Raw genomic sequence first — 25,297 nt, 5'->3', positions numbered from 1 at the left:
AAAAATAAAGTGGTCAAGTGAATGCTTTCGTGGAAGGAAGGCTTACAGTCTCCACCAAACTAGGGCAGGTTAATCAAACAAGGGGCCAAGTAGTACATGTCCTAGAACAGCAACAGCAGCTTATTTTAGCCTCTGGAATGCTAAGTAAAGACTCAAAGGCAACACTGATTAAAACTCTGGACATCAAGGTGCTTATTCCTGAGCTTCTGATTTTCTGTTCAAAGTGGGGACACAGAAACATCTGAGAGTTGAGATGAGAGGTACCCTTAAATGCAAAACAGGTGTCAGGGGAAGTTCAAAAGTATTTTGTATTTCCAAATGATTGAGAACCTGATATAGCAGGATGTAGAGGAGACAAGAGTGCAGTTATATTTGGTACCGTGTTGGTATTAAAAGTTAGATTTGTGATTTGTTTGATATTTATATTTAGTCAGTATAGTAAATCTCACCTGATTATAGTAAATAATGAGAGCCTGACAAAAACCAATTTCACTTGTTTAACTGTGACTACTTGTATTCAAAGCAGAGGGGGCAGATTTTTGTTTTTGTTTTCTTTTTAGGGCTACACCTGCAACATACGGAAGTTCCTAGCCCGGGGCTCAAATCAGAGCGGCAGCTGCCAGCCTACACCACAGCCATAGCCATGCCAGATCCGAGCTACATCTGCAACCTACGCCACAGCTTGTGGCAACATTGGATCCTTAACCCACTAAGTGAGGCTAAGGAGCAAACCCTCGTCCTCACAGACACAATGTCAGGTTCTTAACCCACTGAGCCAAAACAGAAACTCCAGAGAGCAGGTTTTGTTTTGTTTTGTTTTTTTAACACTTCATTAAGCAACCATGAAGCAGACCTAAGATGAGGTGAAGTAGTTTTCTGTTTGTTTAGATCAGGTATCAACGTCACTTTCTTTTTCGATGTTGCGTAAGATTCTCTAGTGCTTCTGCCAAAGTTACTTTGGTTTTTTGTGGGGGGGTTTTGTTTTGTTTTAATTGAGGTGTAGTTGATTTACAGTTACAAGTGTTGTATTAGGTGATTCGGTTGTGAATATAGATATGAATAAGAATATATACATTCTCGTTGCAGATTCTTTTACATTATAGGTTATTACAAGATATCGAGTATAGTTGCCTATGCTGTGCAGTGGGTCCTACCAAAGTCACTTTGGATGACAGGTTTTTTTTAAGGTGGGAGGTGGGGGGGTGAATATTTGGACATGCAAAAAGTTTTTTTCTAACCCAGATTTGTATGTTTATTATTGGATTCAGTGTCAAAGGTGAAGTATTTTTTAGAGTGATTCATATGGCATGGGAGAAGGAGTAAATCTAGAGTATACAAACATATTTTGTATTAGGGGAAATAAAACAACTGATTTAAGTTTGTTTAAAGCAATATTCATTGAGTTTTTCTGTTGTGGCTCAGTGGAAAAGAACACAACTAGTAACCATGAGGATGTGGGTTCGCTCCCTGGCCTCACTCAGTGGGTTAAGGATCAAGCATTGCCGTGAGCTGTGGTGTATATTGCAGATGAGGCTTGGATCTGGCATTGCTGTTGTTGTGGTGTGGGCCGGCTGCTGCAGCTCCGATTCAACCCCTAGCCTCGGAACTTCCATATGCTGCAAGTGTAGCCCTGAAAAAAAAAAAGAAATTTTCATTAATATATCCTACCATCGATGAGAATTCACAGCTAACAGTTTTTACACTTAGCTGGAAAATTCTGATCTTTTGCTTTTGCCTCTCAGAGGCATCTTGCCATGTTCTTAGGCTGGAAATTGTCATTGTGAAGTGAGATCAATGATGCTTTCAGTGTCAGAGAAAATGCACCATACCCATTTGACCCCTGAATTTGAGATTCTTTGTTCACACAGTTGCTAAGTTATTGGACTGGTATAATCAACTTGTTTTTGAGTTAGGAAAATGTATGGCCTTGCTAGTCTTTTGTGTGTCACATCTGAGGAGGACTTAAAAGAGAATTGCTCTGTGACTGTTTCTTATACAAAGGGTAGGTCTGTTAGTGGGGGTTTTTTGTTTGGTTTGTTCTTCTAACTTGTGTTCTTAATATTTTAAGAACATTCTAAAGTTACGGACTTGGGAGTTCCCTTGTGGCACAGCAGGTTAAGGTCCAGTGTTGCACAGCTGTACCACAGGTTCAGTTCCTGGCCCAGGATCTCCCACATCCCGTAGGGGTGGCCAAAATATAAAAAAAAAAAATAAAGTTACAATTTTGGAAACTTTCAGGATTATGTGCTAAAATGATTTAAGGAGCATAGTCTGAATTGAAGGAAATGATGGGTTAACTGCTTTAATAAAGAATTTCTGAAAGGCAGGTTTGCCAGTTCAGCCTCCCTGACTGGTGTGCTTGGCCGAGCTTTATGTTTCATGTTTGGAGAGGGAAAAGGCAAACTGGAATAAGGGCAGAGTTTTGGCTCTAGGTCTGGGCACACAAGAGCAGACAAAGCCCTAAAAAATAGGCTCTAAAGATAGTAGCACCGTAGCAGTTGTACACATACTCCTATTTCAGGAAAAAAACTTTGAACACACCCTCACCATGCAGAAGTTCCAGGGGCAGGGATCCAGCCTATGGCACAACAACAACCCAAGCCACTGCCATTATAGCTCTGGATCTTTAACCTGCTGTGCCATGAAAGAACTCCTCAGAAACTTTAAAATATGAAATTATGTGTCTTAGATTTATAGAAATCGGATAAGTTGGGAAAATACTAACAGATTTCTTTACTATAGGACTTCTTGTTAGAGTTTTTAATATGTGAATTGCAGTGATGAACATTGGAAGAGATAATATAGTGTTTCTTATATGACTCTTGAACCTTTTTTGCTTATTGTGGGTAAGATACACATGATATAAAATTGACCATTTTAACCATTCTAAAGTATACAGTTTAGTGCCACTAAATACATTCACAGCATTAGGCAACAACCATCACAACTCTGGTTCCAGTCAGTCACTCCCTATGCTGGAACCGGTTTTTTGTTGTTGTTTTTGTTTGTTTTGTTTTTTAGGGTTGCACCTGTGGCATATGGAAGTTCCCAGGCTAGGGGTCCAATTGGAGCTGCAGCTGCCGGCCTACACCACAGCCACAGCAACGCAGGATCCGAGGTGCATCTGCAACCTACACCACAGCTCATGGCCACACTAGATCCTTAACCCACTGAGCGAGGCCAGGGATTGAACTTGCATCCTCATGGATACCAGTCAGATTTGTTTCCTGTAAATCATTATGGTAACTCCCCTGGAACCATTTTTGCTTGAATCCTGAAACTCAGTTTGGTAGACCTTGCTCTAAAATATTCTCAAAATGTTTGTTATTGCTACAGTAGCCATTATGAAAGTATGGGACCTTTATTTGAACTAAGATTGCTGTAACATTGTGGAAAATTTCTAACTTGGGCAAAACATACACTTGTAGAGCTTAGAAAGTTAAATTACAGATTAATGTCAGAGCTAGAACTAGAATTTAGTTATTTTGATATCCAGTGTTCTTTCCACTGTCCTGTGCTTCTCCATTCAGCTAGTTAAACAAGTTATGTATCTTATTTGGCAAGTTTTTTTGTTTTGTTTTGTTTTTATGGTCGCAGTTCCTGGACCAAGGGTTGAATCAGAGCTGCTACAGCTGCAGCCTACACCACAGCCATGGCAACACCAGGTCCAAGCTGCATCTGCTACCTACACCGCAGCCTTTGGCAACGCTAGATCATTAACCCAATGAGTGAGGCCAGGGATGGAACCTGCATCCTCACAGAGGCAACTTGTGTCCTTAACTTGCTGAGCCCACAGGGAGACTCCATGTTTTGTATTTTTCTTTCATCAGTGGATAAATTAAGGTTCATAACTGAGATGTGACAAGCCGTACTGTGTCTGTAGTTGGACCATCCGTATACTTTCTGGAAGCTCTCTTTGGGTGTGATATATAACAACTAGCCACAGAGGAGGGTTATTAATTCATTGACTCACAGTCAATCATTTGCCCTGTTTATTGATCACAAAGTTTTCTCAATGTCAACATTCTAATGTAAAGTGTCTTGCAAATACAATAGGTCACTTAAAACAATCTTTAAAGATACTTTAGGAGGAAACTGCTTGAATAATTTGTTGCCAGGAGGCTTTCAGGACAGAGCTGTCACCCTTTTTGAAGCTCGGAAATAACGTGTATGTTTTGGTGTGATTTTTTTGAAAAGCATTCTGCATCTCCTTAAGCAGTTACTAATGATCAGCTTATATCACTGAACCTTTGAGCTATTGAGGCAGAACTAGAGTGACACATATTTAATGATTTCTTTCCTTTTAGGACAAGAAAGAGATGGCCATCAGTGACTGCAGCAAAGGTACAATTTTTGGTCTCCTTACATGTTAACACACAAGAGCTTTATTCCAGCTAGACAGCCAAATACAGAGGCTCTCTCTCAGTCAGCCGTGTCCTTGTACACATGTACTCTTCTTCTCGGGCCATTAAAGAAGAAACTTTTTAGCCTGTCTTAGAAACGGACTGCAGAGTAGTCATCTCCATGGAGGGATGCCTTTGAATGGTTCAGTCAGTTAATCCTGTGTTGGTAAATAATATGGAAGATAATTCAAAGCTACCAGAGCCACAGAAACTTGTGGAACAGAATTTAGTTTCTATATGTCCAAATTACCCCACTTTGAGATTGAAAATGAAGCTCTTAGCTGCTATTGGGGCATCCAGATCTGTGTGTTTGAGAGGGCAGCTGTGGAAGGAGGAGCTTCTGTTAGGGAGTTGGTGTTCTCTTCAGATGTATTTATTCCTCCAAACCGCCTTGCCGTCATTTTAATTATTCTTTCAAGCTCCACACAATGAATCAAGCCGTTGCTGTACGCTATCTGAGTTCCGTCATGATCTTTCAATTCCAGCTGGTAGAGACACCCCGAGACAGAGGATCGCTATTGTTTTTTTCAAAACTTTACTGATAGGCCAGGTGTCTTGCCTTTATCACCTGCTTGGGTGGAGAACACACATGACTTTTTCCTGCATCCTGCTACTCTCATGAGTTTTTTAGCTAACCACTACTTTTATAATTGGTGGGTTTTTTTTCTGTTTTCCTCCTTTGCATATTTTCTCTGAGAGAATTGCAAAGTTGAAAAGATCTTCATATATTATCTAATCCCATTCTCAGACTTAGCATGAATTCTCTCTTTTGTTTTTGGATTTTTTTTACATTAATTAGTCACCCTCTCTACTGGATTTCTTTTCTTTATACTTGGTTATTTTTTTAGAGTATCTGAATGAAACTTAACTACATTAGAATCTAGCAGAATACTTCTGATCTATTATTACTATCTTAGGCTGAAACTAATTCTGAATGTACTATTTCGTTTGGAAGATGTTTTAACCTTAATCTTTGTGAGATATGTGGGTTTGAAGAGTTTAAATTAGGAACAAGCTGCTGATTTTCAGAGTTCTTTTCTCTATAACCAAATGGTAAGAAAAACGCCCTATAAGCCTGATAAGCAAGGTTTACACAAAGGAACAATTCGTTTCTAGCTGTAGCCCTCAGTGTAGGAGCCTTGCAGAGGAAAGTGAGGAAAGTGTTTCCAACCAAAGTGTTTTCCAAATTTGTTTCTGGATTTGGCTAAACCAGTCTTCTTGTGCTTATTCTTAGTTGTTATGGGTTCTGTGTAATGAACCCCTGGGCAGAATACCTTGACAATAGTGTGGTTTATTTGTATTAAGGACTTTCTCCTCCTCCTCCCATCACCCCCAGACACATACCCATTCAGTGCAGAAACTTTAGCAAAGACTCAGCTTATTACTTTCCCTTTTTTTTTTTTTTTTTTTTTTTTTAATCTTTTAGGGCCACATTCTTGGCGTATAGAGGTTCCCAGCTAGGGGTTAAATCAGAGCTACAGCTGCTGCTGTACACCACAGCCACAGCAACACCAGATCCAAGCCAAGTCTGTGACCTGTACCGCAGCTCATGGCAATGCCGGATCCTTAACCCACTGAGTGAGGCCTGGGATTGAACCTGCATCCTCATAGATACTAGTCAGATTCATTTCCTCTGAGCCACGATGGGAACTCCAATTTAGCTTATTTCTGAGATCATATTTGGAGTTCATCACTGTCAGTCATATGGAACAGTATTTAATGCCAGTCACCTTAGGGTTTTTAACTTTGGCATAAACAAAGTTTAGGTTCATTCTTTTTATATGGGTTAAGAAAGACAATCACAAGTGATAAGTTGATTTTAGAGGTTTGTACAAGGTAATCCTGGGAAAAGTTCCTTGTCTTCAATACACATTTGTATTGTTAGAAGCCATCCACTAGTTGAGAAGGGGACAGTATCTGAGTTAAAATGTAATTTTTGTCTTTTTTTTTTGCCTTTTCTAGGGCCACTCCCGCGGCATATGGAGGTTCCCAGGCTAGGGGTCGAATTGGAGCTGCAGCCACCGGCCTACTCCAGAGCCACAGCAACGTGGGATCCAAGCCGCGTCTGCAACCTACACCACAGCTCACGGCAACACCAGATCGTTAACCCACTGAGCAAGGGCAGGGATCGAACCCACAACCTCATGGTTCTTAGTTGGATTCGTTAACCACTGCACCACGACGGGAACTCCTTAAAATGTAATTTTTAAAAGATGTAGTAGAGGTCATTGGAATATTTTGTCCTGTGGATGTTATGTAACTGGAAATATTTTAAGAGAATATGATGTGTTAGACTAAGGGGGAGTTGACACAATGTAAAGTCTAAATGTTGAGGTTTGGGTTCTTTCAGAAAATCTTCTCCTGGACAGTTCCTGTTGTGGAGCAACTAGTATCCATGAGACTGCAGGTTCGATCCCTGGCCTCGATCAGTGTGTTGGGGATCCGGCATTGTCATGACCTGTGGTGTAGGTCACAGATGCGGCTCGGATCCCGTGTTGCCGTGGCTGTCGTGTAGGCTGGCAGCTGTAGCTCTGATTCGACCCTTAGCCTGCCACAAGTGCAGCCCTAAAAAGCCAAAAAAAAAGAGCTTCTCCTGAACCAGTATCCCAGTCCAACCACTATACCATTTCTGTGAGCCTCTTCCTTAAAAGATTGTCTATGCTTGGTGGTGTGTCTCTTTTGTTTTCCCCCGTCCTCTCCTCACACATCCATGGGGCGGCTTCTTTTTCTTTTTAATTAAGCATAGTTGATTTACAACATTTCTTCAATTTCTGTAGTACAGCAAAGTGACCCAGTAGGGCGGCACCTTCAGCTTATGGAAGTTCCCAGGTTAGGGGTCGAATCAGAGCTGTAGCTCCCAGTCTAGGCCATGGCAACTTGGCATCCGAATCATGTCTTCGACCTACACCACAGTTCACAGCAACACCAGATCCTTAACCTACTGAGCAAGGCAAGGGATCAACCCTGCATCCTCCTGGATTCTAGTTGGGTTCGTAACCCACTGAGGCACAACAGGAACTTCCCCATCAGGTTTCTGTTTCATCCATGCCCCCAAAACCCATCTTATAAAGGTCACCACCAACTTCTTGCTCTATAGTTGCTTCTCTGTCTTCATCTTACTTAATGTCACAAAAGCATTTAATGCAGTGTGTCATCATTCCTCTTTTTTTTCCTGCTTCATTAGCTGTTCTTTCTTACACTCTTTTGCTGGCTTCTCTGCCAACCTCTTCATTTTGGAAGTCCCTAGAATTTATTTATTTATTTACTTTTCTTGTTTTTTTAGGGCTGCACCCCTAGCATATGGAAATTCCTAGTCAAATTGGAGTTGTAGCTACAGGCCTACATCACAGCCACAGCAACGTGGGATCCAAGCCATGTCTGCCACCTACACCACAGCTCATGGAAACACCGGATCCTTAACCTACTGAGCAGGGCCAGGGATCAAACCCACATCCTTCTGGATACTCTTGGGTTCATTACCATTGAGCCGCAAGGGGAACTCCCGAAGTCCCTATATCTTTATCTATAGGCCCCTCCTCTTTTTTTTTCCCTCTATATTTTCTCTCTGTATGAGCTCATCCACTTCTAAAACTTTAAATAACCGTCTGTACACTAGAGTTTATATCTTTGGCTCTGCCCTGTGGTCTGAAGCCCTGTATCCCATTGCAAACTTGACATCTCTTGTGGAATGTCTAGTAGGCATTGCAGATTTAATGTGCCCAGAACAGAATCGAGTGCCTCCCTTGTCTCCATGGATGCATGTAAGAACATAACCTGCAGTTAAGTTTTTTTCATTCTAGTAAATGGCATTATTATTCTGAAACTAAAACCTTTGGAGTCATCTCTGATGATTCTTTCTTTCATTCCACATGGTTTAGTTAATTAGCAAGTCTTTTGGGCTCTGATTCAAAGACATTTTCATAATCTGTCCTCCTCTTTCCATCTCCACTGCTACCAGTTTAGCCAGCGTCATCTCAACCAGATCACTGCAGCGACCTCCCATCTGTCACTGCTTTCTTTCGCTCATCCTCTCCACACCATAGCCAAAATGATCCTTTAAACTGTAAATGCGATTATGTCTTAATCTGCTTGAAACCATTCCACTGTCTTCTTATCACACTGACGTAAAAGTCCAGGCCCCTTTCCCTGGCTGGTTCCCCTCCATGACCTAGGCAGTGTAGACATCATTAACCTCATCCCTTCAGCAGCCCCTAACCAACATGGCAAAGTTTTTTTTTTTTTAACCCAAGTCACAGCAGTGATAAGGCTGGATCCTTAACCTGCTCCACCACAAGGGCACTCTGTGCCAAAGTTATTCTTGCTTTAGCACCTTTACTCTTGTTAGTCCCTCTTCCTATACACTCTTCCTAAGCTTCTCAAATGGCTGGCATCCCTCAGATACTCACTTTTCATATTCCTTGAGCACTCTCTAAAGTTAGCTTATTCCCCTCTTCTCTTGAATTTACATTACCTTGTTTTATTTTTCTCTTTAACACCGTAACTATCTGAAATTACTTCTAATTTCTGTGCTGTGTACTCTTGCCTCCTAGCATAGCTTAAAGCTTCATGAGAATATGGACTCTGTTCTGTTTGCCGCTATACTCCAAAGGTACACTGCATTAGATACATATATTAGGTTACTAAATAAGTAGTTACTGAAATCATGAATGAATTTAAAAATGTGTATATCATCTGAAAAGAATGAAGATTCTAAAGCCATGATATTGCTTTCTAACAAAAAAAAAAAACAAGAATAGAAGAATTCAGTATACTTGAACCAAAACATAGACACAGGATTATTAGGACCATTGTTGTTGGATAAAGGAAAGGATCTTAGGCACCAGTGACCTGAGGGTATTTAGAGTAGGAGTTGGAAGAAACGAGGGTTTAATGAAAAGTATAACTTCACTAGTCATGGGGTGACTTTAGTAGTTGAGGCCTAGAAAAAAAGACAGTGATAATAAAGTCTGTCACCAAACTGTTATCCCTCAACTTTTAGATTATACCATCAAATTCCCTCTCACTCTTTCACTCTGCACCCCAGCACTCTGTTCTGGCTGCTCTGAAGTGGGGGAAGGACTAGTAGGTAGAAACCAGGACATGAAGTATAGACCAGGATTTGGTAAATTATAGCTACTAGCCAAAATCAGACTGCATGCCACCTGCTTTTGTACAGCCCGCGAGCTGAGAATAGTTTCTACATTTTTAATTGATTAAAATTAAAAGAGAAATAATCTTAAAATTAAAAGAGAAGTAGTATTTCAGGATACATGAAAATAATGTGAAATTTAAATTTCAGTATCCATAAAGGTTTGTCATGATACAGTCGCTCTTCTTTATGCATCGTCTATGCTTGCCTTCGTGCTGAAGTAGCAGCATTTTTCAGTGGTTGTAGCAGAAATAGTCTGTCCCACAGAAGCTCACATCTTCACTATCTGCCTTTTACAGAAAGTTTGCCTACCCCAGGTATAACTTTTGACAAATGGAGAGTGGTTAATAAAGAAACCTGATGTAGCTAGGAATGCGTAGGCTCTTTTCCACATGGTAACAATTATTTCTTCTCTTTTTACAGCAATTCAGTTAAATCCCAACTATATCAGGGCAATATTGAGGAGAGCAGAGTTGTATGAGAAAACTGACAAGCTAGATGAAGCCCTGGAAGACTATAAATCCATTTTAGAAAAAGACCCATCAGTACATCAAGCAAGAGAAGCTTGTATGGTAAGCCTAATTATTTTGTGTGTGTGTCTTTTTTTTTTTTTAGGGCCACACCTGCGGCACCTAGAGATTCTCAGTCTGGGGGTTCAGTTGGAACTGCAAACTGCTGGACGCCACAGCCACAGCAACGCAGGGTCCAGCAGCATCTGCAACATATACCACAGCTCAGTGCTGGATCCTTAACCCACTGAGCAAGGCCAGGTATGGAACCCACATCCTCACGGATACTATCAGATTCATTACTGTTGAGCCACAACTGGAACTCCAAACTAACCTACTTATCTCTCTTAAAATGACTCTAGTTCTTGTCCTTAGCACCAAAAATCCTTTTGCTTCTAAACATCATAATATTATGTCAGTTTAAATTAACTACAAGTTGCTGGTTTTCCTTCCTTTAAAAACAATGACAGCTTTGTGCTTTTACCTTTAGCACCACTCTGATTGTCTCTAATGCCCAGAGCAACTTCGAAAGGATATACCGCAGAATTGGATGTGTATGTTATTGCACCCAAATAGCAGATGTTCAAATAAGTTTAAGAAACACTGGTTCTGGGAGTTCCCGTTGTGGCTCAGGGGATTGAAAACCTGACTTGTATCCATGAGGATGAGGGTTTGATCCCTGGCCTTGCCCAGTGGGTTAAAGATCCGGTTTTGCCATGAGCTGTGGTGTGGGTCACAGATGTGGCTCGAATCCTGTATTGCTGTGGCTGTGGCGTAGGCCAGCTACAGCTCTGATTCAACCCCTAGCCCAGGAATTTACCTGTGCCGCAGGTATGACCCTTAAAAAAAAAAAAAAAAAAGGGCACCGGCTTTAACTAAACAAGTTTCTTTGATGCCAGACTTGCAGAGGGCCATTAGGATAGAGAGGTCTTTCCTGAACCCCGTATGGAGCAGAGATGCAGGCCAGCGGGCAGGAGTGGGGAAACTACAGACATGTTTTATTTAAACCAAGCTTTTTTTTTTTTTTTTTTTTTTTAATTGAGGCCACTTTCCAACATTTAAAAATGGAAAGATTTTACTAGATAAAAATCTAAGTTAGACTCCTCTTAAAAACTGGATGATGTGGACATGCCGACTCCTTCTGGAATTCCTGCATGCTGGCCTTGGGCTGAAGCTCTCCAGTTCCACTGCTGAGCACACTGCAGGCTAATGCCTAACACCCATTCCATTACTTAATTTCCATTTCTCGTCTGGGCCCTGGCGGCATCTGAGCCCCTGCTACACAGGATTTCCCATTTAGTTCCGGGGACTGTTACTCCACCGATGACCCGAGAAATGTTGGCTCATCTCCCTGCACTGATAGGCTTTGGTTTGGGTTTTGTTTTGCTTTGTTTTGACACACACTTGAAGTGAATCCCTTCAGTAGTAACAGATCTTTTATTTACATAGAATGTAATTATAGGAGAAAGACTCATTGGGGTAATTAAAATACAAAAGTTATTTGAAAGCAGTTTTAATCCTTTATCTGACTTTTAATTTATCTCTGAATGGTGTTAGGATTTACTTAAATATAACACAAGGAAAGGGAATAGAGTTCTTATCATCTTGACTAAATTCTTGGTAACCTTTATCCTTGTCAAATTACTTTTAAGACTTCTGTGAAAGGGAGCCTTTTATTAAAGCTAGTTGTCACATGCATAACACTTTATTTTGAATTTATATTATTTTGAATTATTATGTCTGAGTTAATACTGTAATCCCAGAGTGCTTGGGGGCAATTACAGAGCTAAAAGTAGCCAGAGAAGATTGTCGTCTGGATCAGTGGTTCTCAGCTGGAGGAGATTTGATTTCCAGGGATGTTTGGCAGTGTGTGACACTTTGTCATGACTGGGAGGGTACTATTGACATCTAATGGGTAGAGGCCAGGGGTACTGTAAACATTCTACCATGCATAGGACAGCCCCCACAATGAAGAATTGCCCAGTCTAAGATAACATCAGTGCCAAGGTTGAAAAACTTTGAATCTAAGTGATCATTTAAAAACTTCCAATATTGATGCTTTCTCAGCAGATTAGATTGTATAAAGAAAAAACTTCAGAAACACAAAGGAGCAAGAAAATTAAGTATCGCACATAATCCCACCACCTAAATATACCAATGTACACATTTCCTCTCAGGCATTCTGTATGTGTATTTTCACCACATTTTTACTGAGGTCCTCCTCGCCCACTGTGCCAAGAACTTGGAATATAGAATTGAACCAAATAAAACCCTTGTCTCTGTTGCTCACCCACAGACAGATACTTGATGTTTTTCTGTATTTAATAGGATTATATATATATAATGTACTTAATCTGATCTCTTTTTCACATTAGGTTTTTAATGTTTTTCAAATTCAATAAAGCCAAAGGATTTTCACAACCCATATTTCTGTGCTTTTCTCTCAGAGACTACCTAAGCAAATTGAAGACCGTAATGAAAGACTAAAGGAAGAGATGTTAGGTGAGTCTGCTTCCCTTACTTTCTCTTGACTGTAAATAGCTAGGAAGCCAGAGATGGGGGAGTTCAGTACTTTTATTCATTAGAGGAGAACACAGCTGTTAGAAATAGCTTTGAGGCCCTTCCTTTGTTGTGGGCACCAGTATCATGGGGCTAGTGAGTTTTGGGCAATTTTTGACTCTAGAAAGAGCAGTATGGTTTAAAGTGGGTATCAGCTTTTCAAAAACTAAACCGTTTTGGTTTTTGGAAAATTTTCCTGCCTTGAAGAATGCAAACATAGTTCAACTCCCAACCTGGTGCACACCAACCTCTATTTCAGATCATGAAATTCATAAAAGCAGTTGTGTTTCTTCAGAGAGTAAACAACTTAAGGTTTTAAGTTCAAAGCCAATACCATGTCAGAAGCAAGGGAATTTTGTTTTGAAAATGGAGTCAAGAGTCTCTTTGGTATCTGAGAAGATATGAGAAGGCAGGAAGTAGTAATTAGTAAGAAGGAAAAGACTGGGTAGAGGGTTAGGAAAATGGATTTATTTGACCCATGTTTTACTTCTCGCGTTTGCCAAAGTATTTTTATGGTTGGGATTAGAGAGCTTCTCTCATGAACAGTCTGCTTGACTAAGAGGAGTAAAGATTCTTAGACAGAGACCTGCCTAGTGTATTTTGCATATAACCTGTTGATAATTCTCTGTTTAGGATCTCCTATATGTCCTTCTACATGAATATTTTCAAAATCTATCTTGTGAGTTATAATCACATGGGCCTAAAAGAGAGTCATTTAAAATAAATTGCGTCTGGTCATTTATTGGCTTTTAGGCATCATTATGCAGAGAATGATACAAATTTCTCAAAAGATCACTTTGATAGCAGAGCTGATGGAGAAGAAGCCATTAAGGAGTTCCCTGGTGGCTCATCAGGTTAAGGATCTGGCATTGCCACTGCTGTGACTAGGTCACTTCTGTGGTACAGGTTTGATTCCTGGCCTGGGAACCTCCACATGCCACGGGTATGGGAAAAATATGTATAGAAGCCATTAACCTAATTGATCCTAAGCACTTTGGCCCCTGCTGGGTAGATTTTTCCAAAAAGAACTGCTTCAGGCTTGGGAAATTTCTAGAATCTTGCCCAGTTTTTCTGAAAATGGATCTTTCCCTAATATATGTATTTAATTAAATTTGAAACTGTGTTTGCGCAGAAAAATTATTTTGGAAGTACTTTTCCTTCAAAGAAGAGGGAAAAGTGTTTTCTCACCTATTCACAATGATGCTTATTTTAGAAAAAAAATTGCATTTAGCCAAGCTGGTTTTCATGCTGAAAGAAATGACTTTGTGAGTGACCATAGTGAATTTGGAAAAGACAATTAGATACTAGTCTCTGGGTCCATTTTTTTGAACCAGCATGAAACAACAGAATAGGTATAAATTGAGTCTTACTGGAATTGTCAGTTCCAAATGGAATCCAGACTTCCAACTTTCCTTGTCACCCTAAATTCTAACGAGCTGATATTTCCTGGTCTCCATAGCATTGCCTTTTACTTATATCATTCCCTTCATTTGAAATATTCAAGTAGAATTCATCCTTCGGTTGCTTCTGTAATGAATTCTTCCATCATACTTAAACAACTTAAGTTGCCTGGTAAATAATATGTCAGTTTGTTGTCACACATCAATAATTTGAATGGCTGGACTCCTTCATTTTCTTAATGAATATGAGTCATGAATGAAATATTTCGTCTAGGCATTGCGCATCATAGGAGAGCCTTAAAGGGAGACACCACTCTCTGCATGGCCTCTCAGCTCCACAAGAGCGTTCTGGTGGTCTTCCCTCCTGTTACAGATCACCTAGCTTTGTTTCATGTATGTTGAGCTCCTTGGAGGCTGGTTCCTCTAGGTGCAAAGTCATGTCACTTCTTAGAAGATCTGAGCAGGGTGTTTGCAGTGGACTGCATGATGTTTAGTCCTTCTTTGGGAATGATGGCTCCTGCTGGAAGACTGACAGTTAACGATTTTTAAAAGTGCTTAACACCATTTGTCCTTGGCATTTACAAAGTTATGTAACTAACTAAATGAGGTTGCAGGTTTGATCCCTGGCCTCACTCAGTGGGTTAAGGATCTGGCATTGCCCTGAGCTGTGGTGTAGGTTGCAGACTCAGCTTGGATCTGGCGTGGCTGTGGCTGTGGTGTAGGCTGGCAACTGTAGCTCCGATTGCACCCCTAGCCTGGGAACCTCCATGTCCTGAGGGTGCGGCCCTAAAATGACAAAAAACAAAAAAAAAAAGAATAATCAGGCAACTTTGAGAAACAAACGTTTGCAATCATAGGGGTTTGGATGGCAGGCACAGCCTTTTGGGTATAAATAATTTATTTCTTTGTTTTGATTTCATGGTATTGAATTTTTTGCTGACATAGATGGGTTTTTTTTAAAAAAAAGATTCAAAGTAAAATATAAGAGCTCTTTTCAGATCCTTGTAGCTTCTCTGCTGAACTGTGGGTACAGAAGACAGACCCATAGTGTGCTGCTCTGCATTTAGGAGTGTCTTCAAAAAGCCTGTCTGTTTAACCTTGTAGGGGAGAGGAACCTTCCTGGAGTTAGGGTCTGTCCATAGAAGGTGGCAAGGTGAGCTGTTGTTCTCAGCAGCCGTGCTGGACAGGCGAGAGCTGTGTGCTTGGAGGCCAGATGATGATGCTAACGTAGGTCTCTGAACAAGCTTTGGTTACAAATAGAAAAGAATGTAAGGTTAGACTTCTGTCCTCACCATTTGCAGATTGTTTTATCCTGTATCGTGGTGCAGCCATCAAACCACAAATATGTGGAACTGCTAAGAATCTTTCTGTGTACATTTGTGATTTCTTCCCTGACCTCCTGTCATCTCAGTGTGTCAAACTGTGAGGCGGAAGAAAAAGTTGTCTGCTTTCTCCAAAAAGTAACATGGACTACTTTTCACATCATCTAAGAGGAATGTCCTACCCAGGCAGTGTCAACCCTCTAATCACTGGAAATAAGTGTTGTTGGGTTTTTTTAGTTTAATTTTTAATTTTAATTTATTTTGGCTGCACCCATAGCATATAGAAGTTCCTGGGCCAGGGATCGAATCCGAGCCATAGCTGTGACAACACTGGATTCTTAATCCCCTGTGTCCCAGCAGGAACTCCCAGTTGGTTTTTAATATCAGGCATCTGATCGAGATTTCACTCGACAGCTGCTGGTTCTCAAAATATTATGCCCAAACCAGTGCATTACATGAGGACTCGTCCAAAATGCATATTTTCCAGCCCACCCTAGGCCTACTTGAATCAAAGTTGGAGATGAAGCCCAGCACTCTGAGTTTTAACAACCCCTCTAGGTGTTTCTGATGCATGCATACTTGAACTTATCCACCACCACTTGGGGATATGATTGGTGAGGGACAGGACAGTATAGTGGCAGCTGGGGGTGGGGGACAGGGGTGGTGGTGAGCAGCTCTGCTTGGAGAGAGGCCTGCTGAGCAGAAGCAGGCAAGTCACTGGGTTTACCTTTCCCTCCTTGTGCTGTAGCTGCAGCAGAGGGAGAGTAGAAAGTAGACATTTCAGAACATGTGCTGTTCTGATTCACTCAACTTGAAATATCACATGGCTCTCTGTAACAAGCCATTCCTTGCCAGGTTTCATTTCTGGTGTTTATTTGGACAAACTGTCACTGGAGAAGTTGAGTCGGCTCACTATAGGTTATCACCATTTACCAAGTATAGGTAGGGAAACCACCCAGGTCCTGGGTTGCGTATTTCCAGATAGCATGTCTAGCTTATCTTCCAACCATTCCATGAGATCTGCTCTTCCTACCTCAACCAAGAGCTGCCAGGTGGCTGCCAGGTCCTAGAAAACCTAGGGTTGTGGCATGAAACTCAGTGATTCCCCTGCAGGATCCAGAGACGTGGGCAGGGCATTGCCCCAGGAGCCCTGCCTTCCTTTCACTGGCACATGCAGAGGCCTCCGTCGTCACCAGCCCAGGTTTCCCTGTCGTACTCTCCCCTCCCTCCACTTTCTTGGGACGTGTTCCTGGTCTCCTGACTCCTGAAGTTACTCAGATGTTCACTCCTGGCCACTAGCATCCCAGTGGGCGCACATTTGTGAACTGAATGCCACCTTGGATGATCCACGTTCAAGAGCTCTGTTTGGAGCTGAAAGTAACGTCATTGTCATTGTGAAGATGCAGCCCATTCTTTTTTGGTTGATCCTGTGCATTCATTAATTACATGGTTCAATTCTCTGCAAGTCGTAGAAGGTCCTAGAATCACCCCCCTCACTGAAAATCACAAGCTTTGAAATTGTCCCTTAAAATTGCTGGAGCCCGAGTTCCCATTGTGGCTCAGTGGTTAATGAACCCAACTAGTATCCATTGAGGACGCAGGTTCGATCCCTGCCCTTGATCAGTGAGTTAAGGATCCAGCGTGGCCATGAGCCGTGGTATAGGTCAAAGATGGAGCTTGGATTCCATGTTGCTGTGGCTGTGGCGCAGGCCGGCAGCTGCAGCTCCCATTCAGCCCCTAGCCTGGGAACCTCCATGTGCCAAGAGTATGGCCCTAAAAAGACAAAAAACTACTGGAGCCATCCTGTGGGTATGGAAATCCAAGCTTTTTTTTCTCTCGTTTCTCTTCCTGCTGCCCTAATACTCATTACAGACTGCTGCACACACGTGCTCTGTGCTCTGACCACAAGAGAATCTCAGCTAGTTCTGTTTCTCTGTGGCCCACGCAGTAGGGAATGTCAGTTTGGGGTGTCTGGTGTCCTGCTTTTTGTCTCATTTCTTAGTTGCTGCTCTGTTAGCGTCTCCTCTCAGGAAAACCACTCCTGCTGCTTTGACATTTCATGGTAAGGCTTCCTTCATCCTCCACTTTCACCTAAGAGATAATATAAGCATTTTGAATTGGGTGTGAATTTTATCTTCTCTATTCTGTGCTATCTCTTAAATTGCTTTTTGCTCAGAGGGAAGCCAGAATCAGCTGCATGGGTTAGTTTCCTGCCTCCGGATTCAGTTGTATGCATTTCGATTCCCTAAGAAGAGAAAGTCCCAAAGGACCTAGTCTGTTAGACCCAAACCCCAGTGATCTTAAGGAGGTGAAGATAAATGGCCTTCCCAGCTCTCGTGACGGTGAACTGACTACTGCACAGTCAGTATCTCCAGTGAGAAATTATGCATAATGAGTCAGGTTATTATGATACAGTGTTGCTTAGAGACACAGAAATTAACATTTATCAGAACTAGATCCATTGCCAAGTATTGATCTGTAGTCATGAACATTCTTGTCTGGGCATAAGCAGTGTTGAAAACTCTTCTCTTTGACATGGTAATCTGATAGATGAGGTCCTAACAGGGACATGTGGGCACTTTCAGGCTGAGTGATGGTGCCAGATTTGTTACAAGTGGGGAATAAGGGAACCTGATTGATTACTGCCCAGGTAAGGGGCGGTGTGGTGTTTGGTGGCCAGTAGAAAGTATGGCAGATAGGCAAGGTTGGCCAGCAGTCCTGTCTTGGGTACACAGAGGCTGCTCTGGGCAGCCAGCCTAACTCCCAACCTAACTCCAAACAGCAGTAGAGAATTTGTGAGTTTGTGAGTGTCCACACCCCAAGCCTGACCTCTACTGAAGGTTCTTCTCTGCTACCATCATAAACAGTAAAAGGTGAATTTTTCAGACACCAAAAACTTACTGGTTCTACCTTAATGTTATGCTCTTGCCTGTGTTACTGCTGACCCTGTGCTGATTTTAGAGCTTTTTTTTTTTTCTTCTTCAAATTCAAGTATAGTTGATTTATAATGTATTGCTTCAGGTGTACAGCGTAGGTTCCAGGTTCTTTGCAGATTATGCACCACTTGGGGTTATTACAAGATAATGAGTATAATTCCCAATATATCCTTGTTGTTTATTTTATATATATTTTAGCTTTTAATCCCATACCCTTAATTTCACAGCTGCTTTCCCTAACACCGTAGACATCATACATTTGTTCTGTGTCTAAATGGCCTCTTTCCCATTATGTTACCCTGAATTTCGTCAGAACCACATCAAGGCTCTCCTATTCTGGTTCATCTTTCACTTTGCCCCACAGAATTATCAACCCTGAAAGCTGTTCTCACACCATCAGTTGGCCTTCACTGTGGCACACGATCCAAAGACCACTGGGCCTGGCTCACTGGAACTTGATGGCTGCACCTTCCCGCTTTCCTTTCAGCTGTTGCCCATGGCTGCTGCCTATCTCCAGACATTTGCTCCATCCATTTTTGCCTGCACTGCCCACTTCTGCTTTCTCAAGTGGTTGCACACCTGCCTGTCCTTTGGTGGCAGTTGAAATGCAGACTCTCACACACAAACCTCTGGAGAGCTCCCTCCTCCCTGCACGTGCTGGGAGGGATCTTCTTACTGACTCTCATAGCTTTTTTTTTTTTTTTTTCTTTTTAGAGATGCATCTCTAGCAAGTTCTCAGGCTAGGGGTCAAATCGGAGCTGTAGCTACCGGCCTGCCCTGCAGCCGCGGTAACTCAGGATCCAGGCTGCATCTGTAACCTACACCACAGCTCATGGCAACACTGGATACTTTAACCCACTGAGTAAGGCCAGGGATTGAACCCATGTCCTCATGGATACTATTGGGGTTCATTACCACTGAGCCACGACGGGAACTCCTCGTAGCATTTTATAACTCAGCTACGTATGAACTGGCTTCTGTATGTGTCTAGTTTTCCATCATATGTGAGCTTATTCTGGTGTAAAGACTGTGTTGTGTATCTTTGCATCCCTGCCAGGCATATGTACTTAGTACACGTTGGTTGAATTAATTCAAGCCAGGTAACCTCAGGTCTTCTCTAATGTGGAGACTGTTTAATTACATGTCCTTATTAGGTGACTGCTACCTGCCAGGGACTTTATGTATGTAGTCTGTTTAGCAAGCAGAACTCTCCATCATCTACCCTGCTGGTCTGGAGATAATAGACTGTTATGGAGTGTTATAAATAGGCAGAGATTTGAAAATAAAAGGAAAAAGAATAATGCCGTATGTGTTAGGCTGGGTCCTTAGAGAAACAGAAGCCAAGATTGGATTGGAAATACAAGACATTCATTGAGGGAAACACCTACAAGGGAAAATGAGGCAGAGGGGAGGGGGCAGGAGCTGGAGGTGAGTGAGAGCCCCATCTGCTGCCAGTGGAGGAGGCAGGAGCTTGAGTTGGCAAAGTCCCGCACCACAGTGTAGTCCTGAGGATGTTTCTGCAAAGCCGCTGGGGAGTAAAAGTTACCTGTTGGGGCGGCGGGGGGTGGTCCTCTGCTCTGTCCCTGCCGTGCTTGGTCACTGACTCTGAGCAGCTGTGGGACCCACGGCCTCCACTTGGAGGGCCATGGCTATGCTCCTTGCGTCTGGAGAAGTGCTTGTTCATGGCCACTCTGTGGAATCAGCCAGCTAAGGTTCAAGGCTCCTTGTGGTGGGCGGGTCCCTCAGCCAGTTAGGCAGAGTGAAGGCCTGCAGAAGGCTGCCTGCTCCAGTTTGAATCCTTGTGCTCTTGCTTTGCCACCAAGGAAGGCACAGTGGCCTGCTCATCACCTTCAGTAACTACCCCCTATCCTTCAGAACACTGCAGAGCCTCAACTCTCCTAAAACATCTTCCTCACACCCCTGCATGGGCCTGAGAGCCCCTCTCGGCTCACCTCAGTCTCATGTCAATCTGCCCACTAGCCTGGGAGCAGCTCAGAAGCCAAGAATCACTTGTGTTCTTTAGATCCTAGTACCACATATATAATAGATACTAAATAAATGGTGCATTTTCACTTTCAGTTGTTCTGGAAGTAGAGGTGGACTTTCAGTCATTCCTCCACGCAGGAGGTGGCCCGTGGCTTGGTCGATAGTCCAGAGTGGCCCTGGGAAGGGCTCCTCCTGAGACATGTGGCATGAGATGCCTCACTTCACTCATTCCATGTCAGAAGAGCCAAGAATTGTAGCAGCAGTGACATTTTATTGGGCTTCTTTAAATGTTTGTTGCCTCCCTGTTCTCTCTCCCCAACCCCAGCACAGACAGACTGCCAGAGCTCTGGCTAACTCATGTTATCCTGGGGAGGCCCTGTCTTTTATTGGCTTATTGTGATCCCCTATTCATGCATCCATCTGCCCACAGCTGGGCTCTCGGCCTCTCTGTTCTGCCACCTGTGTGCAAGGACGAGGCCTGTGCCAGTGATTCTCCTTAATCAGCAGCACTAAGCATGTGTGTTACAGTTTTAAGTTTGGGAAGCCTGCCTGGAGAGTGGTCAGTCTGGGTTTTAGGAGCCTTCTCAGAATATGATGAGCTTCTGGGGGCAAAATTTTCCATATGCTGCAGGGGCAGCCCTAAAAAGACAAAAAAAAAAAAAAAAATTCAAAATACTCCTAGTTTCAAATATTCCATCCTATTGCCCCACAAATCTCTATAAATCTCTCAGATATCCTGGAAACTTTGTTTTGCTCTTTAGGGCTGCCCGCACAGCATATGGAGTTCCCATGCTAGGGGTCAAATCAGAGGTACAGCTGCTGGCCTACACCACAGCCACAGCAATGCTAGATCGGAACCACATCTATGACCTACACCACAGCTCACAGCAATGTTGGATCCTTAACTCATTGAGTGAGGCCAGGGATCGAACCTGCGTCCTAATGGATGCTAGTCAGATTTGTTTCCGCTGAGTCACAATGGGAACTTCTCCATGGCCCTCTTGTATGTAGAATCAGCATAAAAATACATGGTTACATTACATGTCTTAAATTTGGCATTATGACATGAACTCTCCTGGTGATGAGTAAGTAAAGCTTGAAACTCCAGGGCAGGAGAACTGGACTGTTGAGGTTGATGATGCTGTGCAAGTGAACAAGATCTCCCGTTTCCCCACAAATGTTTTGTGTGGAAGCTAAGGCTTTACTTAGAGCTAGCAGCTCTTTTTTTTTTTTTTTTTTTTTTTCTTTCCTTTTCTAGGGCCGCTCCCGCAGCATATGGAGGTTCCCAGGCTAGGGGTCCAATCGGAGCTGCAGCCACCGGCCTACACCACAGCCACAGCAACGCTGGATCCTTAACCCACGGCGCAAGGCCAGGGATGGAACCCGCACCCTCATGGTTCCTAGTGGGATTCCTTAACCACTGCGCCACGATGGGAACGCCCCAGAGCTAGCAGCTCTTGAGTTTGAACCCAGGTTTAGTAGCAACCTGGAGAGTAGAATTAGATTCAGCAAGCTGCTCTGCTGTTTCATAGAGCCTTGGGGGGACCCCTGCCCTCCCCGCCAAGCAGCCATGGGAGCAGGCCACCGCTCACCCCAGAGCCTGTGTCCTCCAAGTGGCTCTGGTCAGTCTGAATGGGAAGCTTCGCTCTCCAGCCAGGCTCCCTCACATTCATCTGCATAGGCAAGCAGTGGCTCAGGGCTGGATGGCTCTGAAGTGACTGTACTGCTCAGGCACCCTGGGAGCTGCAGCTTTCGTAATTTTAAAAGAGGGATTTCTCTAACTGCGGAGAGATACTCTTTCTGCTTTCTAATCAGATAAGTGAGGCAAGATCAGTTGGTGTCGTCCTGCTTCTGCTGATTCTCTGTATTTATTGGACTTTGCTTTTACATTGCAGGTAAACTAAAAGATCTTGGGAACTTGGTTCTCCGGCCTTTTGGACTCTCCACAGAAAATTTCCAGATCAAACAGGATTCCTCTACTGGCTCCTACTCCATCAATTTTGTTCAAAATCCAAATAATAACAGATAACAAAGATAACAATAGCTTTTAAAGCTGGTTTGGAAATTGCGTGCTGCTTGCTGTTAGCAAGGGAAAAGGCCTTGCCCATGTTTAACTTTCAAAAGCATCTTATCTCAAAGACAGGCTATCTACTAGAGCCCAGTGCGCCCTCTCCCCCTTGTTTTATGATCAGGGTGAAATGCACTTCCTGATGCAATGAGCCTAATTTGATTTCCGTTTTAAGGTAGTGTCTGTGCAGCTCTTGCCCTGGTTCTGGCTGTCCCTCATTGTGTCCAGGAGAAAGCCTGCTTGTCAAGGCTTACCTCCCGAAGTGCCACAGAGATAAGCCTAGCCAGAGTCATTTGGGCCGAGCAAACCTGCCGGTCGGAGACTAACCCAGCCAGGATTGATGGCATTCCCACCTGCTGCCCCCAATCCCCCATCACACATGCCACCCAGGCTGCTGTGTGTGGGCTCAAGCGTCCCCTGAGTTCCTCTGTGGTAATAAATGCTTCTGTGATGGTCTGAGCCGGGTTGTGAATTTTGTCCTTGTGATGACAGCTAAAGCAGGTTTTCCGGCTTTAGGAGCAGCATTGGTTTTGAGCACTTACTTGTTACTGGATTGCAGGAATCTGCCCAGAGCCTTAGTTCCCACCTTGAAGATGATCTTGAAGAGTTAACCATTCTACCAAATGCCAGAATTCAGAAACTCCCACCTTATAAGCTGCCTGTCTCTAGGTTTGTGCAGATTATTATGAAATCATTGCTTTCAACCAAGCATCAATCTTAGTAATTTCAGCTTAAAATAGCTTCATTTGGGAATGGTAGTATGTGAATCCCAGAACAAAACCGTATTCTTCTAGACTCCATGAACCCAGAAGTGTCAAAGATAGCCTTTTTTACCCCTAGTTGTTGATGCTGATAATAAGCTTTCGATTGTTACAGTTTTTCTTTTTTTTCTGAAATTTTTTTGTCTTTTTAGGGCCACACCCAGGCCATATGGAGTTTCACAGGCTAGCGGTCAAATTGGAGCTATAGCTGTGGGCCTATGCCACAGCCACAGTAATGCTGGATCCGAGCCACGTCTACGACCACAGTGCATGGCAACTCCAGATCCTTTAACCCACTGAGCAAGGCCAGGGATTGAACCTGTATCCTCATGGATGCTAGTCAGATTTGTTTCTGCTGAGCCACAACAAGAACTCCCGATTGGTATGGTTTGAATGTCAGAGGCAGTAACATGCGGGTTTCATCTTAGAAATGAAGTATGCATGGGAGTTCCTGTCATGGCACAGTGGTTAATGAGTCCAACTAGGAACCATGAGGTCGCAGGTTTGATCCCTGGCCTTGCTCAGCGGGTTAAGGATCTGGCGTTGCTGTGAGCAGTGGTGTAGGTCGCAGACGTAGCTTAGATCCTGCGTTGTTGTGGCTGTGGCGTAGGCCAGCAGCTACAGCTCAGATTAGACCCCTAGCCTGGGAACTAACGTATGCCGTGGGAGCGCCCCTAGAAAAGGCAAAAAAAAAAAGTACGCGTGTAATTCTGTAAGTGGTGTGCGGTAGGCATGCTCTCAGTGTTAACAATTGTGCTGTTTGTTCTTTTGATCTGTTCCTCAAAGGCCCTGAGCAGTTGTTGGTAGGCAGTGGACATGTGTGGTATCCACACTTTGTAATTTCCTAAGCCTGTCTCCCAGATTGAAATGAAATTCTTCATGCAGTTTCTAAGGGGAAAGTGAGAAGGACAGAGTGTGGTAAGCCTTGCTTTACTGTCTTTATGATAAATCTGGCATCTAATTTTTCCCCAAAGGCATGGGTGAGAAACGACACAAGTTACACAGAAACCTTGGCTGAAAGCACTGTGGCCCAGCCATTGGTGCTAGGTGCTTTCTGGGCAGCCAGGACCCTGCTACAACAGTACTTCTCAGAACACTTGACCCTAATACCTCTCCACACACAAAACAGCTTAAAGAGCACTTTAGTTTATGTGAATTATATCTCTTGATGTATATCATATTAGACATTAAAACAAATTTCTTAATATTAATTTAAATAACATACATTTTTTAATATATTTTTAGAAAAAGTATCTTCTAGGAGTTCCTGTCATGGCGCAGTGGTTAACGAATCCAACTGGGAACCATGAGGTTGCGGGTTCGATCCCTGGCCTGCTCAGTGGGTTAAGGATCCGGCGTTGCCGTGAGCTGTGGTGTAGGTCGCAGACGCAGCTCGCATCCAGCGTTGCTGTGGCTCTGGCGTAGGCCAGTGGCTACAGCTCCGATTCGACCCCTATCCTGGGAACCTCCATATGCCACGGGAGCAGCCCTAGAAAAGGCAAAAAGACAAAAAAAAGTCTTCTAAACAAAATCTTTTAGTAAGAAGAGTTGACAGTATTTTACATTTTTGCAGACAACTTTAATGTGTGGCTTGATAGAAAATAACAGGATTCTCACATCTGCTTCCAGACTTAGTGTCATGAAACCACATGTGGTGTAGCCTGGAAAATTCTGCATATTTGTGACAGAATGATGGTGAAAAAAGCAAATAACCTCTTAGAGATGATTTCATAGCCACTATGGAAACAGTTTTGACTCCTTGGGAGACTGCAAGGATCTCAGAAACCCCTGGGGAGCCTTGGAACTACCTAGAGGACGACTTTGTCAGATTGAGACTTTTGAGCTGTTACTGAGACTAAGCAAAGGTCAGGGCTTTGCTTACAGCTATCTCAATCTCCAAGGAATAGGAAATAGACTGGAACAGGCTTTCTTAAGATACTATCGTGGCTGCCCAGAGTAGGGATTTTTCTTCTTAGGCCTCCTCCCTCCACCCACGTCCTCCTCTGCTCCCTCACTGAAGTCTTACAGGAGGCCTAACAAGACCTAATTAAGTGCTTCTAATGAGGGGGCCAAGTAATGTATCTGGAAAGAAAAGGAAGGGGATCTAAGTAGGTGTAACTTTGCTGGAGCCAAAGAGTCTATCTACCACTGTTATTATTCTACTTTTCAAAATCTAGAAGAAAAGATAGATTCAAGCCTTTTGA

At 43.0% G+C, this 25,297-nt stretch overlaps 1 protein-coding gene across 3 annotated transcripts in view; it reads left to right on the top strand.

The window, feature by feature from the left end:
• The window catches only part of TTC1 (tetratricopeptide repeat domain 1), a 57,168-nt gene extending 34,377 nt beyond the window's left edge, over nt 1-22,791 (top strand). For 2 of the 3 annotated variants that reach the window (XM_005672575.3, XM_021076916.1), the window contains exons 5-8: nt 4,308-4,344; nt 9,976-10,124; nt 12,509-12,563; nt 22,160-22,785. In XM_005672575.3, coding sequence (XP_005672632.1) covers nt 4,308-4,344; nt 9,976-10,124; nt 12,509-12,563; nt 22,160-22,293 — 375 coding nt within the window. In that variant the 3' untranslated portion in view covers nt 22,294-22,785. Of the gene's footprint in view, nt 1-4,307; nt 4,345-9,975; nt 10,125-12,508; nt 12,564-22,159 lie in introns of all 3 variants that reach the window. The other variant, XM_003134097.5, reaches the window with a different exon arrangement.

The sequence above is a fragment of the Sus scrofa genome, chromosome 16 (assembly GCF_000003025.6).
Source record: "Sus scrofa isolate TJ Tabasco breed Duroc chromosome 16, Sscrofa11.1, whole genome shotgun sequence".
In the NCBI taxonomy this organism is placed as follows: Eukaryota; Metazoa; Chordata; class Mammalia; order Artiodactyla; family Suidae; genus Sus; species Sus scrofa.
Note: the sequence above shows the minus strand (reverse complement) of the source record. Positions and strands in the feature narration are given on the sequence as shown.